General features: G+C 35.2%; 2 protein-coding genes across 2 annotated transcripts; one reads left to right on the top strand and one right to left on the bottom strand.

Annotated features, from left to right (window-relative positions):
• Positions 1-3,846: 3,846 nt before the first annotated feature.
• On the bottom strand, positions 3,847-6,626 carry LOC137710973 (transcription factor bHLH137). The gene is made up of 8 exons (XM_068450154.1): positions 6,093-6,626; positions 5,771-5,956; positions 5,586-5,651; positions 5,410-5,478; positions 5,230-5,313; positions 4,857-5,042; positions 4,577-4,714; positions 3,847-4,273 (listed from the first exon to the last, which is right to left on the bottom strand). Exons 1-7 carry the CDS (start codon positions 6,480-6,482, stop codon positions 4,619-4,621), a joined length of 1,077 nt encoding a protein of 358 aa, XP_068306255.1. The 5' UTR covers positions 6,483-6,626; the 3' UTR covers positions 3,847-4,273; positions 4,577-4,618.
• A 15,471-nt stretch (positions 6,627-22,097) lies between these two features.
• LOC137710124 (xylan glycosyltransferase MUCI21-like) lies at positions 22,098-22,484 on the top strand. The gene has a single exon (XM_068449076.1). The coding sequence runs from the start codon at positions 22,098-22,100 to the stop codon at positions 22,482-22,484; it is 387 nt and encodes a 128-aa protein (XP_068305177.1).
• The last annotated feature ends 1,281 nt before the right edge of the window (positions 22,485-23,765 follow it).

The following is a 23,765-nucleotide window of genomic DNA, read 5'->3' as shown; positions in this document are numbered from 1 at the left end:
TGCATGTAAAATCAACATGTGAATTTTCATGAAATGCTAAAATGCAGACCCATCAGTCATTGACATGCATGCCCTTGGAGCACTTGAGAAGTTGGAAATTTCATCAAGATTAGAAGCGGCTTATCCAATTGATACAAATGCAAGCTCCTGGTCAACTCTGCCAAAGAAACAAACAAAATACCTTTTTTTTATCTTAAAAAAACAAAAAAAAAACAAAACAAAAAAACAAAACAAACAAACAAACAAACAAAAAAAAAAAAAACCCAACAAGCAGAAGAGCAGAAATATTAAATATTTGGAGAGAAAAGGAAAAAAATTAAAATGGGGATGGACCGTGGTTGTTGGTGTTCATGAACGCCATAAGAGATCTTAGCAAATGGGGGGTCACGATCACAATCACAATCACAAGAATCCATGAAAGGGTGAGAAGAAGATCGTGTTGTTGTGGGCGTGGAAAAAGTAGAAAACCGAATCGTTCCGTGCAGGTTTAGAGGAATCAAAGAGGCGGATTCTCGCTCTTAAAGCCGATTTTCAATAACCAGAGATGCGATTACACCTCATTGCTCCTAATTGGCTTTGCCACTGGGTGCAGACAATATAGGGTAGAAGGACTAGATGAGAATGTGAAATTAAAATGCATGGATAACCATAATTTGTTAAATAAAAACGTGGCAAAATATTGGAGGGAGGGAGGGTAGCGATCACCTTGGGTTGGGGATAAGTACAAAAATGTTACAGAGATCACATTTTTACATATTGGTGTATTAGAACTCGTTTGAATGTGCTTTTAAAATGACTGAAAGCGCTTTTAGAGAAAATGTTTTTGGATTCCAAAAGCACTTCAATTATGTGCTTCTTCCAAGAAGCACTTTAAGCGCTTTCCCAGAATTTACTTGCATTTTTACCAAAAATTAGTTCTAAAAACATTTTCACCAAAAGCGCTTTTAGTCATTTTAAAAGCACATTCAAACAAGCTCTTATTTGATGTGGCAAGTGATATGCACTGTACATGCCAAGTCAATTAATGAATTTATCTCATTGAATGTTCCTTGTATACATCAATTTTCACATTAAATAATACACCAACTAATGTCATATAAATTAAACATATATGCTTTTTCTATTTATATTCATGAACACCTGTGAAAGATTAAAAAAAAATGTAATTAAAAGCAATAATCAAAGTTTGGATTCATCCATCAGTTTGATTCTAGTCCTCACAATGTTCCACAACTTCAAGAGATGGGACTGGAAGCCCGGACAAATATTGAACAACATAATTGCCAAACAATAGTTTAGTTTTATTCTCTTTTTGGAACTGGCCTACAAAACTATACGCGTCTTTTCTGATACAAAATATATTGGGAGAACACCACAAAACGTCTTACATGTGAATGCTCTTAATTAATTAACTGTGTTTGAAGTTTGATGTGTTTTAGAAGTAAAGAAAGTTGCGATTCCACTATAAAATCAAATAACAATATGAGGAATAGTTCAACTTCTTTTAAGTTATTGCATGGTTTGGTCCCTAACTGATATGGGACTTTGTTCTTGTGTTCTCACACACCCTCAATTGTGGCGAATTTTCAAGTTTAACACGTGGACAATACAAATTGGTTAACGTAAAGTCGGTGTGACTGTTAGCTAGGCTTCACAAGTAGGCCAACCTGCTCTTATACCATGAAGAATGTTGAAGTTCCACCATAAAATTAATTGGCAATAAGAAAAGTAAGTTCCACATTGTTAAGGGATCAAACCATGCAAGAATTTAGAGAAGTTGAACTATTCTTTCATACTGCAAATTAATTTTATAGTGACTTCTTCCAAAAGGATATGCAATTCTCATTGACGTGAAACAATGCAAGTAGACTGGATGTGTCCGACAAAGGATATGCAATTCTTATTGAGGTGAAACAATGCAAGTAGACTGGATGTGTCCGACTAATTGCCACTAACAATACAACATGTGGGTCAACGTAAAAATCAGGTCGAACACAAAAACCACATGCATTGTCTTCCTCCATATATGTAGAACCAACTTAACTTAAGCATGTATCCTTTTTTAAAAAGGAGAATTTCCAAAACTAAGCTATTTGTCACTAATGATATTTATGGATATCTACTATTTAGTGGGCCATATATTGTAAATTAGTAACTCAACTCAACCGATGATTATAATTAAGTCAAGTGTAATTTTTGTTTTTTATTTCATAATGGGTGACCAAATATTAACTGCAAGATAGTATGGGAGGCCAATGTCAGATATTATCTGCATTAATAATTTTTCTTCTTCTTTTTCTTTTTTTTTTTTTTTTTTTTTTTTTGTTACAAGTTAAGAGAAATTCTGCAACGTATCATTGTATAAGATGTCTTATTTTAAGGGATGATTGAATTTGCTTGTGTATAAAATCTGTGCATAACATATATCGATGATTGAGTTTTGTATTTATGTTTAAATATATATATATATATATATATATTCTTCCAAATCCTATTGTCATTCATTTGGTGAAACATTGTTACAATCAGTGTTTAAAATATCGATATACATGAACGTATAGATATGCAAATTTATAAAAATATTTAATTATCGACAATTTCGTGAATATTTTAAACACAGATTTCAATAGAGTCTAGCCATGTTTCTTGGGGCTGTTTACTTCTTAGATTCAGTTACTACCAGAACAATTATTTCTTGCTTGGTCTATTTGGTAAAATCATTTAATTGCAACCCAGCTTATCATTGTCATATGACCTGAACAATTCAAAGACATCAATGAATGTGGTCCTCTGCAAAATTGTATGAACAGTCTCTCGAATTCTTACCAATCACTTCCAAGCAGTGTGCGGGTTTATGAAATTTACTTGACAAGAGCAAACATTAAGGCTCTCGAACATTGATTTTGAAGAAATATGTCTTAAATATTACCAACATTGATTAAAAAACTCAGTTGGTTAAGATATTCACTTATATCCGATGTCTTGAATTCCATTTCTCTCATTCCCACTGCATCGGCCGTATGTTGTATAAAAAAAACTTATAATGACGACTTCAAGCTAGCTCGTATGCCTAACCATGGACACTAGTTTGCTTCTTTGCCCGCCGTCTCAAAGGCATTTTGTCAAACACATTGCCTCATGAAGGTCGTACTCAAAGGATCTATCAATGTAAATATTAAGCAACTTCAAGGAAGTAAAAATGGTGAGTGAGGGCTATAACCTTCACGGCCCTAATGTGAATCTATATTGCTTATAACCTACGCATGTAAAGTTGAGTAAAGATTATTTGGTGGTAGATACACCAATCTAACGGATGACATTTTGGAGGGATTGGGTCGGCAACCCCAAAAGATGAAACTCCCAAGACATTAGTATACCTACATTATAACAATTTTGTCACTTTTAAATTGAGAATGCATAAATCTTTAGCCTAATAAATACCAGTCAATCTGCATTTTATGTTTTTTTTTTTTTTTAGGTTAATAAGATGTAGGTCAGTTATGTTCAACAAGAAGTATGATTTTTTTCTCTCCAAAATTTATCTCCTCCTCTCTCACCTTCTTTCTTTTTCTTTCTCTGTAAATTAGTGATCACAAGATTTTTACATACTTTAATTGTGACCGTTCAAATAATGAATGGGAGGGAAAGAAAAATTGAAAGGGAGACTGCTCCATTCAACAGATGCTTCTGCTGCCTAGAACCGTTACGTTTACGTCGATGGACGGGGGGGAATTAACCTCACGTCCTCAGAAAAACCTGAGTCTCACAATAACGCGAAAATAATACCAAAAAATTCCACAAACAACTGCATAACCAGTCATGTCGAACTGCTAACCTACAGGAACAGAATCAAACAACCCTACTTTTAGGGTTTTACTTTCTCAATTCACGCACCACAAAAACAAAGGTTAAAAAATAACTGAAATAACTAGAATAGCTGAAACCACAGGAATTGGTCAAATACATTAAACGGTCATATATATTCTGTTTTTACATATTAAAATTCCAGCTAGGCTACTTTGGAAGTTGTGCATTGCATAAAATAAGGCAAAGTGATCTTGAAAAAGATATGGTCTTTTTTTGGTCGGTTGCTATCTGTCGTTCTCTGTGTTCTTCTGCATCCACCGGTATTGCTAGCTTCCCTTTATTCATGTTCCAAGCTCCGACTCCAATGGAACCGATGAAAAAAACAACCTTAAGCCTTTGATTCATTTTCCATGTTTGGGTTTTGTTTTTCTCTGTTTTGGCTGCTTTCTTCTTGTCTCCTCACAAACTGGAAAGACCAATGAAAAAAGAAGAGTGCTTTCTAAGTTATATGAGTGAACAAGGTGGACAATATACAAAATTAGGGTACGCTTCGGTATTTTACACAAGGATTTTGGCAATCGGATCATTCATCAAGAATTCAATGACTAAGATCTAATCATTGGAGTATAATAGAAGTTTCGAACAACGATTAATTAATAAACACAAGTACATGGTACTTGTTTTAAATTGATTTAACTAGTTATCTTATCAATTTGTGTATAATTATGTACTTGTTTTTTTAAGTACGAGACAGGAAATGAGAGCCAACCATATGCTGGTATGCTTGAGGGGCAGTTTTTTTGCCTTGTAATTAATTGAAAGAACACAAGTTGCTGTTGCTGAAACCAGATGGATTAAGAAAGCTTTGTCTTTGATCTTCCACATCCCACAACAAGCTCTCACTGTCCTGAAAATGATATATGTTTTGCCATGAACCTCAAGGTTAGAGAAATAGTATTAACTAATAATTCATTGAATAACATTTGTTCAAGTGATATTTTAAAAGGTAAATTGAAATTGGGTTAACAAATTAGGTCAGAAATATATACCTGAGAGAAGGTATTTGGCCTTTGAAGTAGAAGTGAAGCTGAACTGTCTAGAAAAGGACAGTTGTTATTTGTGGTGAAGGCGGCAGCGGCAGCGGCAGTGGTGGCGGTGATGTCGATGGATGTATCAGCAAAAGGTGTTGGCTGTGTTTGCACAGATTGATATGGTGATTCCATGCTACACAATCTCTGCATGGAAAACAATAAAAACCAAATTGTTATTACATTAGTACTTTTTGGTTCGTGAATTAGATTTTTTGACAATGAAAATCTCGTGTCTCTATTCCCATGAGATAAGAACAGAAGATTTTCATTCCCATGTTTGAAAACGTTGTGACGTGGGACTGAACATAATTGATCCTTTTTAACTATGTACCTCTGGTTTGACCAACAAAGCACCAAGGTCCATTCCAAAGTCGTAGAACATTGGATTCGAAGAATCAAGTTTCATTGAGAGGAACTAAAAAGAAAAAGAAAAAAAATTGGTTAAATCAAATGTTCAATAAAGATCATAAATTAACATGTGTGTGGATATTATATATATTTAAAACAGTACCTCCACTTGATTTTGTAGGGACTGAACATAATTGATAATTTCATCCAGCATGACTGCCCTTCCAGTTATCTAATTTATTTTAAAAAACCAATCACATGAATCTAGTCAGGAAAATTACATTATATATACATATAGGGTAAAGGCAAGTAAGCAAGAGAGAGCAGCTGGTTTTCCACCTTGTCACAGCCTGGAACAAGTCTTTGCAACATCTTCATCCTCTCACTAATTTTCTGTCTTCTTACCTATGAAATAGAGAAAAAAAGAATACACAATTATGAGATATAATAAAATGGTGGGCACAATAGCAATTTTGGGACATAAACTGTTGGACATGTTTAATGAAAGTTCATATTTTGTGTACCCTTTCTGCAAGGCTGTGACTATCTGTAGCCTGACCCCTCCTTGCTCTAACATGAATGTAGCCAGTTGGAGGTCCTTCTCTTGCTTTCACCTGGTCTTCTTCATCTGATTTAATCTTCTTTTCCTCATCTTTCTTGGTACCGCCATCAATCTTCTTTTGCTTCTTTCCCTTCTGCTCTTTAGTACCCTAATGGAACACAGCACCATTAAACACCCCACTCCCCAAATTCCTATCAATTAAGATTTTTTGCTACAATAAAGCGGGATACCTGCTAAGAAACGGCTCGTATATTACATGTATATATAATAGATTATGAAAATACCTTGGATTGAGCAGAATTGAAGGATGATCCAGTTCTGGATTTTCTCTTCTTGCCCATAGGAGTCACTTTCTGAGTGACCTGATCACCAATTTCAAGCCTATCCACATCCACAACAATTGAGGACTCTGTGCTCTTGTTTTTGGTCACAGAAGGATCATTCTCATTGTCACTAAAAGCAACCTTAGTAGAGCTATGATCCATAGTGCAGCTGCTTTCAACGGCTCTTGAATTATTATCAGCTTGAATTTCCTGGGTTAAAGGCTCAGATGGGTAAAAAGATTGAGAGAAGTTACTGTCAGTGTTGATGTTATTGGTAGTAGGAGAGTTGGGCAAGAAAATTGAGTCAAGGAGAGAAGGGTGGTGGGGATTTTGGTATGAAAAGGCTGCCATGTGTCCTATATCTGAACAGAGAGCTTTTGAAAAATTGGAAAAATGGTTAAGAGTGTTATATGAAAGAAAGTGATATATGGAAGACAGAGAGAGAGAGAGAGAGAGAGAGAGAGAGAGCAAGTTAAGAAAAGTGGGTTTTCTGTGAGAAACTAAGTGGGAAGTGGCATATATAAAGATGAGGAGGGGGGAGTGGAGAGAAGGGAGACACATCCAACAGGTGTATAAAATCTTTTGGTAACTCATAAGCATGCAAATGTTTTCTCTACACCGGTCTTATCTCATCAATCCCTTTCTTTTTTCTCTCTTACTCTAATATACATACAGTTGTGTATGAAAAGAAAATAAAATAAAAGAGAAACAGAAAAAGATGAATAGCTGATAAGGATTTAAGCTTATATTATCAACTATGGCCATATATTATTTAAGAATAATGTTAAAAAGATTTTCTTATTTAAATCATATACTGTAAATTATATGACTTGATCGTTAGCATGCTATTTTCAGTGTGTACTGGCGGGTGCATCTTTTGTACCGGCTATTTGGTTTAATGTGAAATAATATGTTACCAGCTGGGGCATTTTTGTACTGGCAATTTGGTTAAATGTGATTTAAAATGTCCATGTACATGAGCAGAAACAATCGCACTATGCAGTCAGAAACTAAAAGCAACCGATCGACGGGTGTCATCAATGACAAAATATCACTATCAGTAGAAACAGAAATAAATAAGAAAGAGAGGAAACACTGAGCATTCACCGTTAATTTGCTTCTCTTTCTTCTGCAATTATTTGAGCTAAAGGGCTAGCTGTGATGATGTCTTTCAGTTTGGTGAAGTACTGCCTCTGTCTTGAAATTATGGTCCAACGTTTTTTCTTGTTCTACCAAAAGCATATGCCTCTCCTAGCCCCTCATCCTTGCAATTGTACCTAGCTTCTTTTTTGAGATTATGGGGTTCATCTATTTTGAAAGAAAAAGTTCCTTAGCTTCCAATAGAATTCGCATTGTGTTCGGAAACTTTTTAAACAATGTAGCATTGATCTAGAAAGGTGATCCATCAATCTAATGGTACAAACGCACTTGTATTTGCATAAGAGTTCCGCGAATTTGATCATTAATAAGTTGACCAAGATCATATATGGCTGAACTCTGTCACAGGGTATATGGCATACACATTTTTACAAAGGGATGCTGCTATCTACACTTATTTTCACCTTTCATACATCTGTCTTAATTTTCGGCCGTCAAATGAACAAATTGAAGAAGATCAATGAATAAAAATTAACAAAAGTGTGTGAGTGATAAAAAGTGATGTATAAATAGTGCTATTCTTTTACAAAACGGAAATTTGACTTCAAAAGAAAATTACGACTTTAATTTTTTCAGAAACAGGAGTACTGGTACTCTTTTGTATCATTTGACATGTCAATCATTATATAAGCCAATATACACTCAGTGATAATGTTATCCAGAAATTAAACATGGGTCTGTAATTAGGGATTAATTAAGACGAGTTTCCTTAGTAGAAGCAAATTAGGACCACCGTCAATGCTATAGGTTCCCTATTCTTAGAGCATGTCCTTGGAGACTAAAGGTCCCCCATTAATCGTTTAGGCCATGTCGACGAAGATTTAGGTTCCCTAGTGTTGGTCCATGTACACACAATAATATAGAAAACTTCGATCTCTACAGAGGTTAGCAGCACTTGTGGTTACCCTATTTTTGCATTGCGGGTCGATCAAGATTGTCACATTGTCGTTTGACAGGCATTTTTGCATGACAGTTGGGGCACATATACATCCGTCACATGTTGATATAGAAAGCCTTTAAAGGAAGGGATCCCTATTTTTCAAAAAAAAAAAATGGAGGCATCCTCCTGACCGTTAGATTTGAATTTAATAAAATCCTGCAGTTGAGATTCTGTGACTTGTGATTTAATCTCAACCACAGAATTTCATTAAGGTCAAATCTAACGGTCAAGAGGGGTATCCCCATTTTTTTTGAAAAATGGGGATCCCTTCCCTTAAAAGGCATGTGTTGATATATTTAAGATTTGATCATCCTTAGTTGCAAGTTTAAGTAAACTACATAACTCTAACAACTAAAAGTGAGCATCATCTCCACTTATTGAGTGTTCTAAAATGAGGCATAGGCACTAAAACAATTGTGATTTTTCTTTCTGCGATCGACTACCGTTTTGCGATTTTCAGAACATTGTTAATGAAAAATGTAATGTGACTCATTACTTAAAAGATCTTTAAAAAAATCACAAGTGAATTAAGTAAAACACTATACCTTCTTGCACTATATTCATTAATTTAAATGTCCTTCCCATATAGATTAAAATAGTTTGGTATTTTTAGAAGAATCACAACATAGAATGCCTTTTGGCGATTAAAAGCGAAGTGCAAGAACCAGAGTGCACAGGTAGGTACGTGTACATGTCACGTAAAAGTCTCAGGGTTCTTTTGCTTGCTCTTTTGGTTTCAACTTTGGAAGTACGATTTGTAGAAATTGAGAGGCCCTGAGGGGAAGCTCTGTGTTTTCGCGTTCACTTCTCTCTCTGCATGTAAATTGAAAAAAGCATCACCATCGTCATCATGGATTGGGTTCGTGAATTGTAAGGTATCTTTAGGAGCTCTCTGTGCCATGCATACACTGTCATGAAGGGCATCATTCGTTCAGATTTTCTAATCATGGCCTTTTTTTCCCTTCATTTTGTTTTATTTTTATATTTTAACAGTGGCCCCTTGTCCTCAGCAACGGATAAAATGCACAATCAACATTTTACCAAATAAAAAATATATATAAATTTAAAAATAAAGTAAAAAATAAAAAATAAACCATTTACAATTATTGTACATGTGTTGGTGAACCTTACTTTTATTATACAAATGGTACAAATATAAAAAAAATTGTAATAAGTGTAATATTACTCATTTAAACTACGTGTGTACCCATATATGAAAAAGATCTACATAGTTTATACTGTTTTCACAATTTAACCGTATAAGTATATTAGGGGTTGTTTAGAATAATAGTATCCTTTTTAATTAATCCAATTTTTAGTTTTCAAAAATGATGAATATAGCTAAATTACTTAGCATCCCTTAATTTTAAATTGGATCCAAAAAACACAAAACATGCACTTTAACATCCAAACCCGTTTGGTATTAAAAGATATAGTAGAAGATATCACAGTTTCCAATTGGAAATAATATATGTCTAAGAAATTTACACCCAATACTTTCATTTAGAATTTAATCTCCTCATCCTCTAATATGATATTCGATCTCTGCCACTAAATCTTGCAAAATAGTTAATATTTCGGGTCGGAGATATATTCTATAATGTTTTACTATTTTGATCACTTTATTTTCTTTATTTTGCACTAGAATGTATCAAGATCTGCGTACTTTCACTTAAGTTAGTAATTTGCTTGCATTCTTTGACAAAATTTGAACTCTCAACCTCATCATTTATTCGAACCCTAGGGCCTATACTTCCATCCATCACTTCCTCAAGAAAAATATATCTTAAAAAAATTTGTCGGTCTGAAACTGATCAATCTTGGTCGTCCACCTCTTTAAATAGCTAGTTTGGCCGGTTCTTGCTTAAGTATACGGGTGTGATCTTCAATTAAATGCACTTTGTTGACTAGCTAGACGTACCTAGAAGCCAATAATAAAGATAAAACTGGCAAAAATAATATTTTGTGCACATTTTCATTGCTTTGTTTTCTCTTCTTCTTCTTCTTCCTCCAAAATAAACCTGCAGATGTCCCTTCAGACCAGCCCTTTGGATGTATTTTTGCAATTTTGAGTGGTTGGTGCTGCGTGGGTTCTGGTGGGTGCATGTATATTGATGGTGGTAAATAGCACATCTATTGACTGTGACGAGTCTTTTACGCGTGAAGTGTGGGGGTCCTTGTGATATATTGTCACCAGTCTCATATACTTTAGTACATACCGCAAAAAAATACTATAGTCGGTGCATGTATACACGTTTGGCACCTCGTAACTTTAAGAAGCCAAATTCATGAGCCAATAAGATCCGCAGAAATTCTCTATTATGTTCTGATGTATGAAATATACCGAATGGATAAAAAGTTGAACGTGCAACTAAGAATTCAATAATTAAGAATACAATGGCTAAGGATCTTAATGTATAGTATACACTAGTGCACAAAAAAAAATTACTAAGATCAAACTTTGGTTAATAATTGTTGAAGATAACATGAACATTGTGAATTGGGAAAGTAAAACATCATTTTCCATTGTGGAAATGCTCGACCATGGGTTATCGGAAGGAGAGAGTACTTTCCACCACGAAGATGTCACTGTTGCAATATGCATATATGTTGAGAGTATAAATTTCACATATTAAAAAAAAAAAAAATCATATTCTGGTCTATAAAAATTTATAAAATGAATAAAAAGTTGAACGCCGGTTAAAAAGTCAATATCCGAATCCAATAGCCAAAAAAATATACATTGATGCGTAATAGAAAATCTCTAAAATCAAACTTGGAATAATTGAAGATGGAGAACATGAAAAATATGAATTGGGAAATTAAACATCGTTTTCTATTGCGGAAATGCTCTAGTAGGTCTTGGAAGTTCTACTGCATGGCTGTCATTAAGGAGAGAAGAACTTTCGTAAAACAACGACAATGTCACTGTATAATCTGCATAAATTCTTTTTACATTATATTTTGTTTACGTGCTCTAGCTACAAGCTAGTAGTCCATCATGCATGAAACAGCTTTAGTCTGCATGTGGTTGTTAATTAATTACCGATCCAAATGCAAGCTCTTTGGAGCAACGCATGTGATAGATTAGCTTATAATTAGCAATTATGTGTCTAAATCCTCCCTGGCTCTTATAATTATATATAGCTAATTAACTTAATATAATTTATACGTCGGCATGCATCTTCTCTGGCTCTTATATGTTAGTTCATGACTCCGTCGACTGTGTCGCACAAATTAAGGACCTGTATGTAGCCATCTTCTTTCATAACACGAAGTTAATCGCATGGCAAGCTAGCTCTCTCATGTGCAACTCTATCATCCAAATTGGCACACTGAATCTTAATTAGGAGGGCTCTAGTCACTAGCTAGTTCAAATTATCACTTATTACCACTTGTTCAATCCGTATGTAAAAGAAAATTTTATGTGACCAGCATTTATAATTTGTGTATTTACTGAACGTTGAATTTACTTGTACATACGCGTACGCATATGCAAAACAATAAACATACATGAACATATTGACAAAATCCAAGCCAACCCTAAGAATTTGGGGGGCCTAGGTGAGCTTTTGAAGTGGGAGGCAGATTGTTTGCCCTCCTGTTACCGTGCACTTCCCATCCCCTCCTATTTGTGCGGTCACGATTAAGTTACGTCAACATTTTATATTGATTTTTAAATAGAGATAATAAGACAAAAGGTAATAGGAATATAAAATGTTGACGTGACTTAACCGTGACCGCACAAATAGAAGGAGATGGGAAGGGCACAATAGCAGGAGGGCAAAGAATCTACCTCCTTTGAAGTGGGGCTCTAGAGTTTTTTGAACCAGGGCCTCCCCTTTTTTACATTGGTATATATATATAAATAAAAAAATAAAAAATAAAAACTACATCTACTGTGTTGTAAAAATAAACAGCTGTAAAATAAAGTTGTTGAGTGTTTGGTAAACCTTTTTTTTTTTTTTTTTTTTTTTTTTTTTGTAAAAGTGCTTTTAACAAAGAAAATAGTGTCTGAGTGTTTGGGAAATTTTTATATAAATTGTTATGAATATGTTAAATGACAAAACAGGATATGGTTATTAATGTGATATAATAATTGTCAAAGAGAATAAAGTATGGGTAATGATTGTCATTTTGTAAAATATATGGGGTTATAAAAAACACTGTTTAAGAAGCATGTAGACCTTGTTTCTACTTTTCTATGTTGAAAAGTCTCATGGGCAATGAATGCCCACAGTTTCATTAGTAGAATTCTTCAGCATGGGCAGAAGTTTTCAATGCCCATGCAAAGTGAAAGTGGAAAATGAATTGTATTGTCAGAGGACGCGTTACAAGTTTCAACATGCAGTTAATGCATCAGTTTGGAGTTGCTCTATAAATAGAGCAATCCATATGTTTTCATGTAACAGAAAAGATAAGAAGAAAGAAAACTAGAGAAAAATATCAGTAACATCATCTATTCCTCTGCCTTTTATTTGTTATCTGTCTGTGCTATAATTTTAGTGTGGCATTTTACATCTACCTTGCACATACCATTAAAAGGTTATCTCTCAAACTTTGACCTTTTTTTATAACACGTTATCAGCACGAGTCTCTAAATATAATTATTCTCTCATCTCTCTTCGCCGAACGAACGACCGAAAGAAAGAAAAATGTTTCCTTTAAGGTTTTTACTGTTCATCTTCTTCCTCTGCCTCAACTGCGCAGTATACCCTCGCGACGAACTATTTGCTCCATGCCTACTCTTAGTTCTCCAACTAACGGTTACATACATCTTTGATTACTTGTTTGGTGTAGAGATTGATTACTAACCCAGTATTTATTTATGTTAATTTCACTGCAATCCAAGATGGTGCGGTACAATCGCCCATCTTGAACTGCAAATTTATTCTTATTGCGATCCAAGACGGTGCGGTATCATCGTCTATCTTGGACTGCAGATTTAATTTTACTGCAAATTTTAGGTAGAGCGGTATAATCGCCCACCCTACCCTGCATATTTGAATTTACCTGCTGTTTAATTTCATTGCAATTTTATGTGGTGCGGTATAATCGCCCACGCTGCTCTGCATATTTAATTTTCCTGTTACTTGAGTGGTGCGGAATAATCGCCCATTCTATATTACATTATTTCAATGAGAATGGTGCGGTACGATCGCCCTCCTCATTCACCCTGAAAATCTCGAGCCAGAAATTTTGAGTGCTTATCATTTTGGCCTGAAGATCAAAATGAAAAATTTGTAAGAACCAGAAGTTCTAACATCATATTCCTCCAGGAATACATATTATTGCAAGTTCTTACACATCTCATTTTCTTTTAGAAAAGAAAATGGCAAACTTGGCGAAGCTTGAATTTGCTGCCCTGGATATTACCGGGAAGAATTACCTGACCTGGGTACTGGATACCAAGATCCATCTGGAAGCAGGGAATCTTGGAGATACCATCAGGGAAGAGAGCAACTCATCCTCTCAAGATCGGGCAAAGGCCATGATTTTCATTCGCCACCATCTTGATGAGGCGCTAAAGAGCGAGTACTTAACGGTTGAAGATCCGTTAGCTCTCTGGAATGCCTTGAGAAACAGATACAATCACCAGACAACGGTGATTCTTCCAAGGGCTCGCTGTGAGTGGACTCATCTGAGGATCCAAGACTACAAGTCAGTGGCAGAATACAATTCTGCATTGTTCAGAATTACCTCTCAAATGAAGCTTTGTGGGGATATTATTACTGATAAGCATATGCTGGAAAAGACTTTCAGCACATTTCATGCCTCCAACGTGCTCCTGCAGCAACAGTATAGAGCGCGAGGCTACACTGAGTACAACCAGCTAATATCTGTGCTTTTAGTAGCTGAACAGAATGATGAGCTCCTGATTAAAAATCATCATTCCCGACCTACTGGATCTGTACCATTCCCAGAAGTGAATGCTGCTTCCCTCGAAGTGAACGCCACATCCTCTGGTGGTGATAATCATAAACGAGGGCGTGGCCACAAGCGAGGTCGATGGAATAGGAAAGGCAAGAACCATGGAGTTCAGTTTCACAACCAGGTTCCGAGGCATAATTCAGGCCCGAGCTTCAAAAATATGAATCGCCACAAAGGCAAAGCTCATATGAACAATGCTCCTAGAAAATCTGAAGGAGCCTGCCATAGGTGTGGTGGCAATGGGCATTGGGCGCATACTTGTCGTACCCCAAAACATTTAGTGGATCTGTATCAAGCCTCCCTTAAGGAGAAGGGTGTCGAGACCAACTTTCTCGACCAGGCTAGACCAATGGATATACCTGATCCAGTGTTTAACTTAACAGGGCAGTTGAACACAACTCATCTAGATGTTCCAGATTTTATTGTGGAAAGGGGAAATGAAGTATACCGGTCCAATTAAAACATTGATGTACTTTTATGCTGAACTTGTAGTATTTTCAGATTCAATAAAAGTGGCATGTAAATTTCTTGTTATAACTTGCTTTTAACTCTGATTCTCTTACTCAGAGAGCATGGATAAAAATTGTGGTTATTCTCAGAACATGAGAAATGGCGGAGATATTTGTCTTGCAGACAGTGCAACCACACATACAATACTTCGTGATCGAAAGTATTTCTCAAGCTTAATACTTACAAGAGTAGGGGTAACAACAATATCAGGACCTTCAGATGTAATTCAAGGTTCAGGGAAAGTCCAGATTATGTTACCAAATGGAACAATATTGTCCATACAGAATGCATTGTATACTACTCGATCTACTCGAAATTTGTTGAGTTTCAAAGACATACGTTTAAATGGATACCACATTGAAACAAAAAGTGTAGAAAATGTGGAGTATCTATGCATTACCTCCAATGATACCCAGAAGCGTATATTGGAGAAGTTGCGTAGTATGTCGAGTGAATTGTATTATACATACATAAGGACAATTGAATCACATACTGTCATGAACCAGAAGTTCATTGATTCAAAGGTTTACATGCTTTGGCATGACCGTCTGGGTCATCCAGGATCTACCATGATGCGTAGGATCATTATCAACTCTAATGGACATCCATTAGTGAGCAGACACATTGCTACCTCAAATGATAACCCTTGCAAAGCTTGTTCTCAAGGGAAATTGGTAATTAGACCATCACAACTAAAGGTTGATGCTGAATCCCCATCATTTCTGCAAAAAATTCAAGGGGAAATTTGTGGGCCTATTCAACCATCATGTGGACCATTTCGATATTTTATGGTTTTGGTTGATGCATCTACCCGATGGTCACATGTTTGTCTCTTGTCTACTCGGAATGTAGCCTTTGCGAGACTCTTTGCTCAAATAATTAAGTTATGAGCACAGTTCCCAGATTATCCCATTAAGTCAATCCGACTTGATAATGCTGGTGAATTTACGTCTCAAACCTTTGATGATTATTGCATGACATTGGGCATTGATGTTGAACACCATGTTCCTCATGTCCATACTCAAAATGGTTTAACAGAAGCATTGATCAAGCGGCTTCAGTTAATAACTCGCACTCTGCTTATGAAAACCAAATTGCCAGTCTCTGCATGGGGACATGCCATCTTACATGCTGCATCATTGGTTCGATTGAGACATATAGCCAACCATCAATACTCTTCAGTACAACTCGTGTTTGGACATCAGCCAAACATTTCCCATTTACGAGTTTTTGGTTGTGTTGTTTATGTGCCTATTGCATCGCAGCAACGCACTAAAATGGGACCTCAGCGTAGACTGGGAATTTACGTGGGTTTTGATTCACCATCTATCATTAGATATTTGGAATCCTTGACATGTGATATGTTTACAGCTCGTTTGGCTGATTGTCACTTTGATGAGACAATTTTCCCATCGTTAGGGGGAGAAAAGATCGTTCCAGAAGAACAGAAAGAGCTGACATGGGTTGTTCCCACCTTGTCTCATTTTGATCCTCGCAGCATTCAATGTGAAAATGAAGTGAGAAAGATCGTTCATCTTCAAAGCATTGCCAATCAAATGCCAGATGCATTTAATGATGCTATAACAGTGACAAAATCACATATACCAGCTGCAAATGCACCTGCAAGAATTGATGTCCCTGTTGGACAAAATAAAGTGGCAACGAATGATTCATCTGGTGCACGCCTGAAGCGTGGTAGACCCCAAGGTTCAAAAGATTCAGCTCCTCGAAAGAGAAAGTCGAGGGCATAACTGAATCCAAATGAAGTCATTCAGGAAGAGAAAATGAATGATACATCCACAATTCATAATTCTGGACTTCCAGAAAAAGAAAATGTCCTTGATAAGACATCTGTCCTTGAAGAGACAGAAGTACATGAAAGCAAAGAAATCTCCATAAATTATGCATGTACAAATGAATTGTGGGATCAGAATAGAATAATCATCGATGATATGTTTGCATTTGCAGTAGCCACTGAAATCATCTTAAGTGATGATATTGAGCCCCGCTCTGTTGATGAATGCAAACAGAGACAGGATTGGCCTAAGTGGAAAGATGCAATCCAGGCAGAATTAAATTCCTTAGAAAAACGGAATGTTTTTGGACCAGTAGTCCAGACCCCGCCTAGTATAAACCCCGTGGGTTACAAATGGGTATTCACAAGGAAACGCAATGAGAAAAATGAGATCGCAAGATACAAAGCACGACTCGTTGCACAAGGTTTTTCTCAAAGACCTGGAATTGATTATGAGGAGACATACTCTCCTGTAATGGACGCAATTACGTTCCGTTACTTAATAAGTTTAGTGGTTTCAGAAAGACTTGACATGCGACTTATGGATGTCATCACTACGTATCTATATGGAGAATTAGATACTGACATCTATATGAAAGTCCCAGAAGGACTTAAGTTGCCTGAAACAAGTAATAAACCACGAGGTATGCTCTCGATCAAATTAAGGCGATCATTGTATGGTCTGAAGCAATCTGGACGAATGTGGTATAATCGTCTCAGTGAGTATTTGATCAAAGAAGAGTATATCAACAATGTTATTTGCCCTTGTGTGTTCATTAAGAAATCCAATTCTGGATTCGCTATAGTGGCAATATATGTTGATGATATGAATCTAGTTGGGAATCCTAAAGAGCTCAATAAAACAGTTGAATATCTGAAAAGTGAATTTGAAATGAAAGACTTTGGGAAAACAAAATATTGTCTCGGCCTACAGATCGAGCATTGTGCTTGTGGATTTTTGGTCCACCAATCAGCTTACATTGAAAAAATTCTGAAGCGATTTGGTATGGACAAGGCTTATCCACTAAGCACGCCAATGGTCGTTCGTTCTTTGAACATTAAGAAAGATCCATTTCATCCAAAAGAAGATGATGAACTAGTCCTTGGTCCAGAAGTACCATATCTGAGTGCAGTAGGTGCTTTGTTGTATTTAGCACAATGTACTAGACCAGATATAGCTTTTTCAGTTAACTTGTTAGCAAGGTATTGCTCTGCTCCAACAATTCGCCATTGGAATGGTATTAAGGATGTATTGCGATACATTCGTGGGACAACAGACATGGGTTTCTTCTACTCAAAGAACTCTACAGATGACCAGGTCCTTGTTGGATATGCAGATGCTGGCTTCCTCTCTGATCCGCATAAAGCCCGCTCACAAACTGGATATGTGTTTAAGAATGGAGATACAACAATCTCTTGGCGCTCAACCAAGCAAATATTAGTTGCTACATCTTCAAATCATTCAGAAATACTTGCTTTACATGAAGCAAGTCGCAAATATTCTTGGTTCAGATTAATGATCCATCATATTCGGAATTCATGTGGTCTAACTTCAAAGACAGACAATCCAACTGTCATCCATGAAGATAATGCAGTCTGTGTTGCCCAAATGAAGGAAGGATTCATCAAGGGCGATAAGACTAAACACATATCTCCAAAGTTTTTCAGTGCTCATGAGCTTCAGAAGGCTAAAGTTATTGAAGCCAGACAAATCCGTTCAAATGAAAATCTGGCAGACTTGTTCACCAAATTACTACCGAAGTGCACATTTCAGAAGTTAGTGCAAGGCATCGGATTACGTCGACTTACCAAACAGCTAAATTTGGAGAATGCGAAATCAGGGGGAGCATCCATGATACATGCTTTTTGTACTCTTTTTCCTTCGATTAGGATTTTTCCCACTGAGTTTTTCCTATCAAGGTTTTAACGAGGCAACATAAGTATACTTGACACTATATGACACTATATCAACGATCCAGGAAAAGTTGTACTCTTTTTCCTTCGCTATGGTTTTTTCCCACTGGGTTTTTCCAAGCAAGGTTTTAACGAGGTAACTCATGTTGATATGTGGGCATCCAATGGGGAGTGTTGAAAAGTCTCATGGGCAATGAATGCCCACAGTTTCATTAGTAGAATTCTTCAGCATGGGCAGAAGTTTTCAATGCCTATGCAAAGTGAAAGTGGAAAATGAATTGTATTGTCAGAGGACGCGTTACAAGTTTCAACATGCAGTTAATGCATCAGTTTGGAGTTGCTCTATAAATAGAGCACTCCATATGTTTTCATGTAACAGAAAAGATAAGAAGAAAGAAAACTAGAGAAAAATATCAGTAACATCATCTATTCCTCTGCCTTTTATTTGTTATCTGCCTGTGCCATAATTTTAGTGTGGCATTTTACATCTACCTTGCACCTACCATTAAAAGGTTATCTCTCAAACTTTGACCTTTTTTTATAACATTCTATACTTTTTTATTGTCATTGACAACAGTTTTTTTTTTTTAAAAAAAACAATTTTTTTGTTTTACCAAACACATTTGATGTACTTGATTTTTTTAATAAACTGCTTTTTTTTAAGGGAACTTTAACAAAAAGCTCACGGTACTATTTATTTTAACGAAAAACCACATTTTTACACTACAAAATTAATCATGGTACTATTCACTTTACCCTTTATTTTTTCCTTATCGTTAAAACTTAAAGTTTTCAAGCCTTTTTCATTAGTTTTCATTTTTTTAAAAGCACAGCATTCCCAAACCAACCCTAAATACATGAAAAAGTCTATTTATACATCAAAATCATTAAAAATTAATATCAAAAGAAGAAATATATACACATACTACTTAAATGTTTACTTCTCACGTTTTGTAGATGCAAATGTACTAATTAAGTTTACATAATTGTTATCTATTGACTATTTTCAATTGATAACATAGCTAATCCTTTGGGAAACAGTTAAGACCATCTCCAATGGAAGGATAATGTTAGAGAAACTAAAATTTTAAACCAGATTTGCAAACTAAATGATGTGTCACCAATAAGAATGAGCATGTTAATCAACACTTGAGTAATAATCCAATTAGGATAATGCTAGGGAGACAAAATTTACAAACTAAATGATTTGTCACCAATAGAAATGAGCACATTTATCAACGGTTAAGTAATAATCCAATCATTAACTTCCATATCATTTAGTTTATAACATTTTGTCTACAAATTTAGTCTCCCTAGCATTACCCATCCAATTATTAACAACCATATCATTTTGTTTACAAAACTTTGTTTAAAAATTTAGTCTTCTTAGCATTATCCCTAGTAGCGAAGATACACATGGGCAAGGAGGGGCGGCCGCCCCTCCCATCACCGGAAATCAAGCTTAGGAGAGGTGGTTTCACCCCTCTAGTCCAGTTGAAAGTGGTGGTGCTCGCTCTGCTGTCAAGTTTCTTCTATACAACAAGGTGTTTTACTTTTTTTTTGGAAAATCCTTAAGTTAGACGACGCCGTTTCGGTTAATGATTAGAAATTTTTTAAAATATTTCTTAGACAATGTCACAGTTCCATTTAGGTAAATACAAAAAAAAAAAAAAAACCAAAAACCAAAAACTAAGTGGGGACCACTGGTCCCCCCTTTGCGTTCACACCATTCAATCCCACTCCTTTTTGAAAACCAATCATAAAGCACATAGGTGTGTTTTGTGCCTCCCAAAATTTTAATTTCCAAATTTATATATTGGTAACTCTAATTGATTAATTAATACGATTTTGTTTAATTAATATAGAATCATAGAGCAATACACTAATAGAGTTATTGATTATTAATTAGAGATATGAATCCTACGAATGATTATTGATGAATGAAATTGTTATTTAGGGTAGAAATTGAATTCTTGATTATTGATTAATTAATTATCGATATTGATTGAATTTTTGTTTTTGGAATAATTTATACGATTATTGGTATTGATTAATTGAGTTGTTGGTTTAATTAGTTAGTAGTCATATAGTATATTTTACTCTAGGATTAAGAGTATTACGACTTTTTTTCTTCCCATTATACAGTTATGTATTGAAACAATACAATAAGAAACAATGCTTAAATCCTTCAAATATTCCGGATAGTCCTCCTTCAAATTTCCAGGAAGTCATTCCCATTATTAATATTGGTAAATTAAAGAAGACATTACTATATAAAAGGATTTGGTTATTGCCATTTTTTTAACATTGCACTCTTTAAATTCCGCTCATCCACTTGAAAATTTCTGGCTTCGCTACTAATTACCCCCAATGAAAATGTCAAAATATAACAGTCAAATTATAATTAATGGTTGATGTGGTAATCTGAAGTTTTATATCAAATTTTGTGTTTGTCTAACCAAATTGTCAAATATTATTTTCTTATTAATATAGAGCTTTAATTGGTTGTATATATTAAAAATTTGTTGAAACAAAATTTTTATAGGCTAAAATGATAGTGGAATTAGGGACCCACTACTAAACTAATCAAAATAAATTTGACATTGATGTCAAATTTGAAGGCTAATCACAAAGACTTTAAATTTAATTTACAAATAACATTTCGTTGGAAAGATTTTTTTATGACATACGTGTAGTGAAATCTGCACTTAAGAATGTTTGACATCTATTAATTCTTATCGGAAGTTGAAAAGGCCAAAATTAAAAAGGGAGCTTTAATGAAGAGGGCTTGAGTTAAGTTTAATTTAATAAAAAAACCATCATATACTATTATTTAACAAAAAGGGCTTCATATTTAATCATAAGGATAAAACTAATCTATATCAAACTCACAAACATTTAATACACATGGGCTGAACTAAAAGCCCAAAACGAAATGATTTTTTTTGTCACCTTTGCCCCTAACAACAATGCTCTTATGTCAGCCAATTCTATTAGAAATAAACTTTCTTTTATTTACAAATATGCCATTATGTCAGCCAATTCTCTCTCTTTATTTTTTCTTTTGGTTGTTCGTTCTCTCTTCAGGTTTTGCCTTCTTTTTAGGAAAACTAATGAAAATGACTTGAAAACTTTGAATTTTAACGAAAATGACAAAATAAAGGGTAAAACGAATAGTACCAAGATTGACTTTTTACTGTAAAAATGTGATTTTTCGTTAAAATGAACAGTACCTAAAGTTTTTTGTTAAGGTTCTTTTTTTTTTTCTTTTCTTGTTTCTTCTTGTTGTCCCTTTCCTCCTGAAAGGGAGGTAAAGCTCAACGTGGGTGAAGGAGAGTGGCCACCTCCTCAAACCATTTTGCACGTTTAAATAAAGGCTTTTTATATCAACACCCCACAAAATGTTAAATGCACCCCACATTAAATTTTAATATTAAATGACTTATTTACCCCACTATGCAATGACAAATTTGACCTTATTAGGGTTTTTAAAAATAAAATAAAAATTCTAAATACACCCCAAATCACTTTTAGCGTATTATTTCTCTTCTCAACTATCAAAACCCTCTTACCCTCCATTGTTGAACAAAATCCTAACCAATGAAACTACAAACATGTTGATTGAAAAAAATTATTTTTGACAAATGGAGAACCCTAAACTGGTGATCGTATCTAGAAACGGATCAAGAGAAAAACCAATGAAGACTTGTTGGTGGAAATGTTTGAGAAAATTGGGTTTGAAGTTGAAGTTCTTGGACCTGATTCGAGGATCGAGTTGGTAAAGATTTATTGGGTTCTTAATTTAAGTGATGTCGTGATAGGGGTTCACGGTGCTACCATGACACATTTTCTGTTCATGAGACCTGGCTCTGTGTTGATCCAAGTGATTCCTCTTGGAACTAGTTGGGGAGCAGAGGCATACTTTGGGGAACTTGCAAGAAAGCTTGATTTAAACTACATTGGCTACAAAATTCTTCCCACAGAGAGCTCATCGTACGATAAGTATGGTAAAGTTGATCCTGTTCTTAAACATCCAGCAATGAAGCCATTACTGATGTTACCCTACATAACGATGGTAGACATCTGTCAATGCAAACTATACTAAGATGATTTCAAATCATCATTTTGAAATCATTCGGCAAACTGAACATTCAGATGATTTGAAATCTTTCGGCAAACTAAACATTTAAATGGTTAGATTCAGTCCTTGAAAATTAAAAATGAGTGTTATAAGACTTGAGAAATGTGGGGTGTATAGAAATAGTGTGAGTTATTTTAGTTCAGTTTCAAAAATAATATGAGTTATTTTGCTATAGTTTTAAAAATAATGTGGGTTTTGTCCTAACTATTAAATAAAGTTATTACCTGATTTTTTGTTAACATTCAAAGTTTATAAGTTATTTTCATTAGTTTTCCTAATTAAAAAACAGAGAGAGAGAGAGAGAGAGAGAGAGAGAGAGAGAGAGAGAGAGAGAGAGAGAGAGAGAGAGAGAGAGAGAGAGAGAGAGAGAGAGAGAGAGAGAGAGAGAGAGAGAGAGAGAGAGAGAGAGAGAGAGAGAGAGAGAGAGAGAGAGAGAGAGAGAGAGAGGGGGGGGGGGTGGTGGGGAAGCATGTCGCAATCTTCGTGCATGCCCGTATCTAGATAGATCATAATCATAGTAAAAGTCAGTCAAGGGTCAAGTCCAAATTAATTTGCTTTGGACGTATATATTTCTGCAGATTAATTTATCATACAAGTTGTGGCATATCTTGGATCAGTTCGATTTTATGCTACGGGATGTAAAACAAAATTTGAAATAAACGACGTCAATCAATCCAAGTTGATCAAACAGAAGTGTTCTTCTGCGAAATTGCCCGCAAAATTCAAACAAAATTCGATCAAATTTTCACGGAAGTGAATCACTTTCAGAGGGCACCATTAACTTCAAATTGCATGAGAGATGTGTACTGTGTTGGCTACGCGTAAACAGACATTGGACGGTGGCCTGTTGACAAACTTATCCCACAACAAATTAAAGAAAAAATGATCCGAAAATCTTGAATTAAAGATCTTCATATATTAAGTGAAAGCAATGCATGCAGGCATGCAGCCCAATAGGAAGCACGTAACATCGATGGTTATATTTGTGGTTGTTGCTTGCCCTTCTTCTCTCTGTGTACCATCACAGGTTCACAATATTTACGCGTATCTTTTCCCTCCATCAAATTTGGCTTTTCATTTTTCTTCTTCTTTCCTATCAGGTTCCAATCATGTTTTTTACTTAATTTTTCTTCCCCTCCAATTATAAATTACCAAACTACAATTTGATTATGATAGATCAATTATCTAATGGTACATATTCAATGAAGGCTAGTGCTAGTTTCATCATCAATTATTCTAAAGGTA

The sequence above is a fragment of the Pyrus communis genome, chromosome 12 (genome assembly GCF_963583255.1).
Source record: "Pyrus communis chromosome 12, drPyrComm1.1, whole genome shotgun sequence".
NCBI classification, from domain to species: Eukaryota; Viridiplantae; Streptophyta; class Magnoliopsida; order Rosales; family Rosaceae; genus Pyrus; species Pyrus communis.
The sequence above is the reverse complement of the archived record's forward strand: the minus strand, read 5'-3'. Positions and strand labels throughout refer to the sequence as shown.

Coding starts and splice junctions, on each gene's coding strand:
- LOC137710124 (XM_068449076.1), top strand. CDS start 22,098: ATGTTTGAGAAAATTGGGTTTGAAGTTGAAGTTCTTGGACCTGATTCG.
- LOC137710973 (XM_068450154.1), bottom strand. CDS start 6,482: ATGGCAGCCTTTTCATACCAAAATCCCCACCACCCTTCTCTCCTTGAC. Junction 5,479..5,585: donor TTGTTCCAGGCTGTGACAAG/GTGGAAAACCAG, acceptor AAAATAAATTAG/ATAACTGGAAGGGCAGTCAT. Junction 5,314..5,409: donor CCCTACAAAATCAAGTGGAG/GTACTGTTTTAA, acceptor TTTTCTTTTTAG/TTCCTCTCAATGAAACTTGA.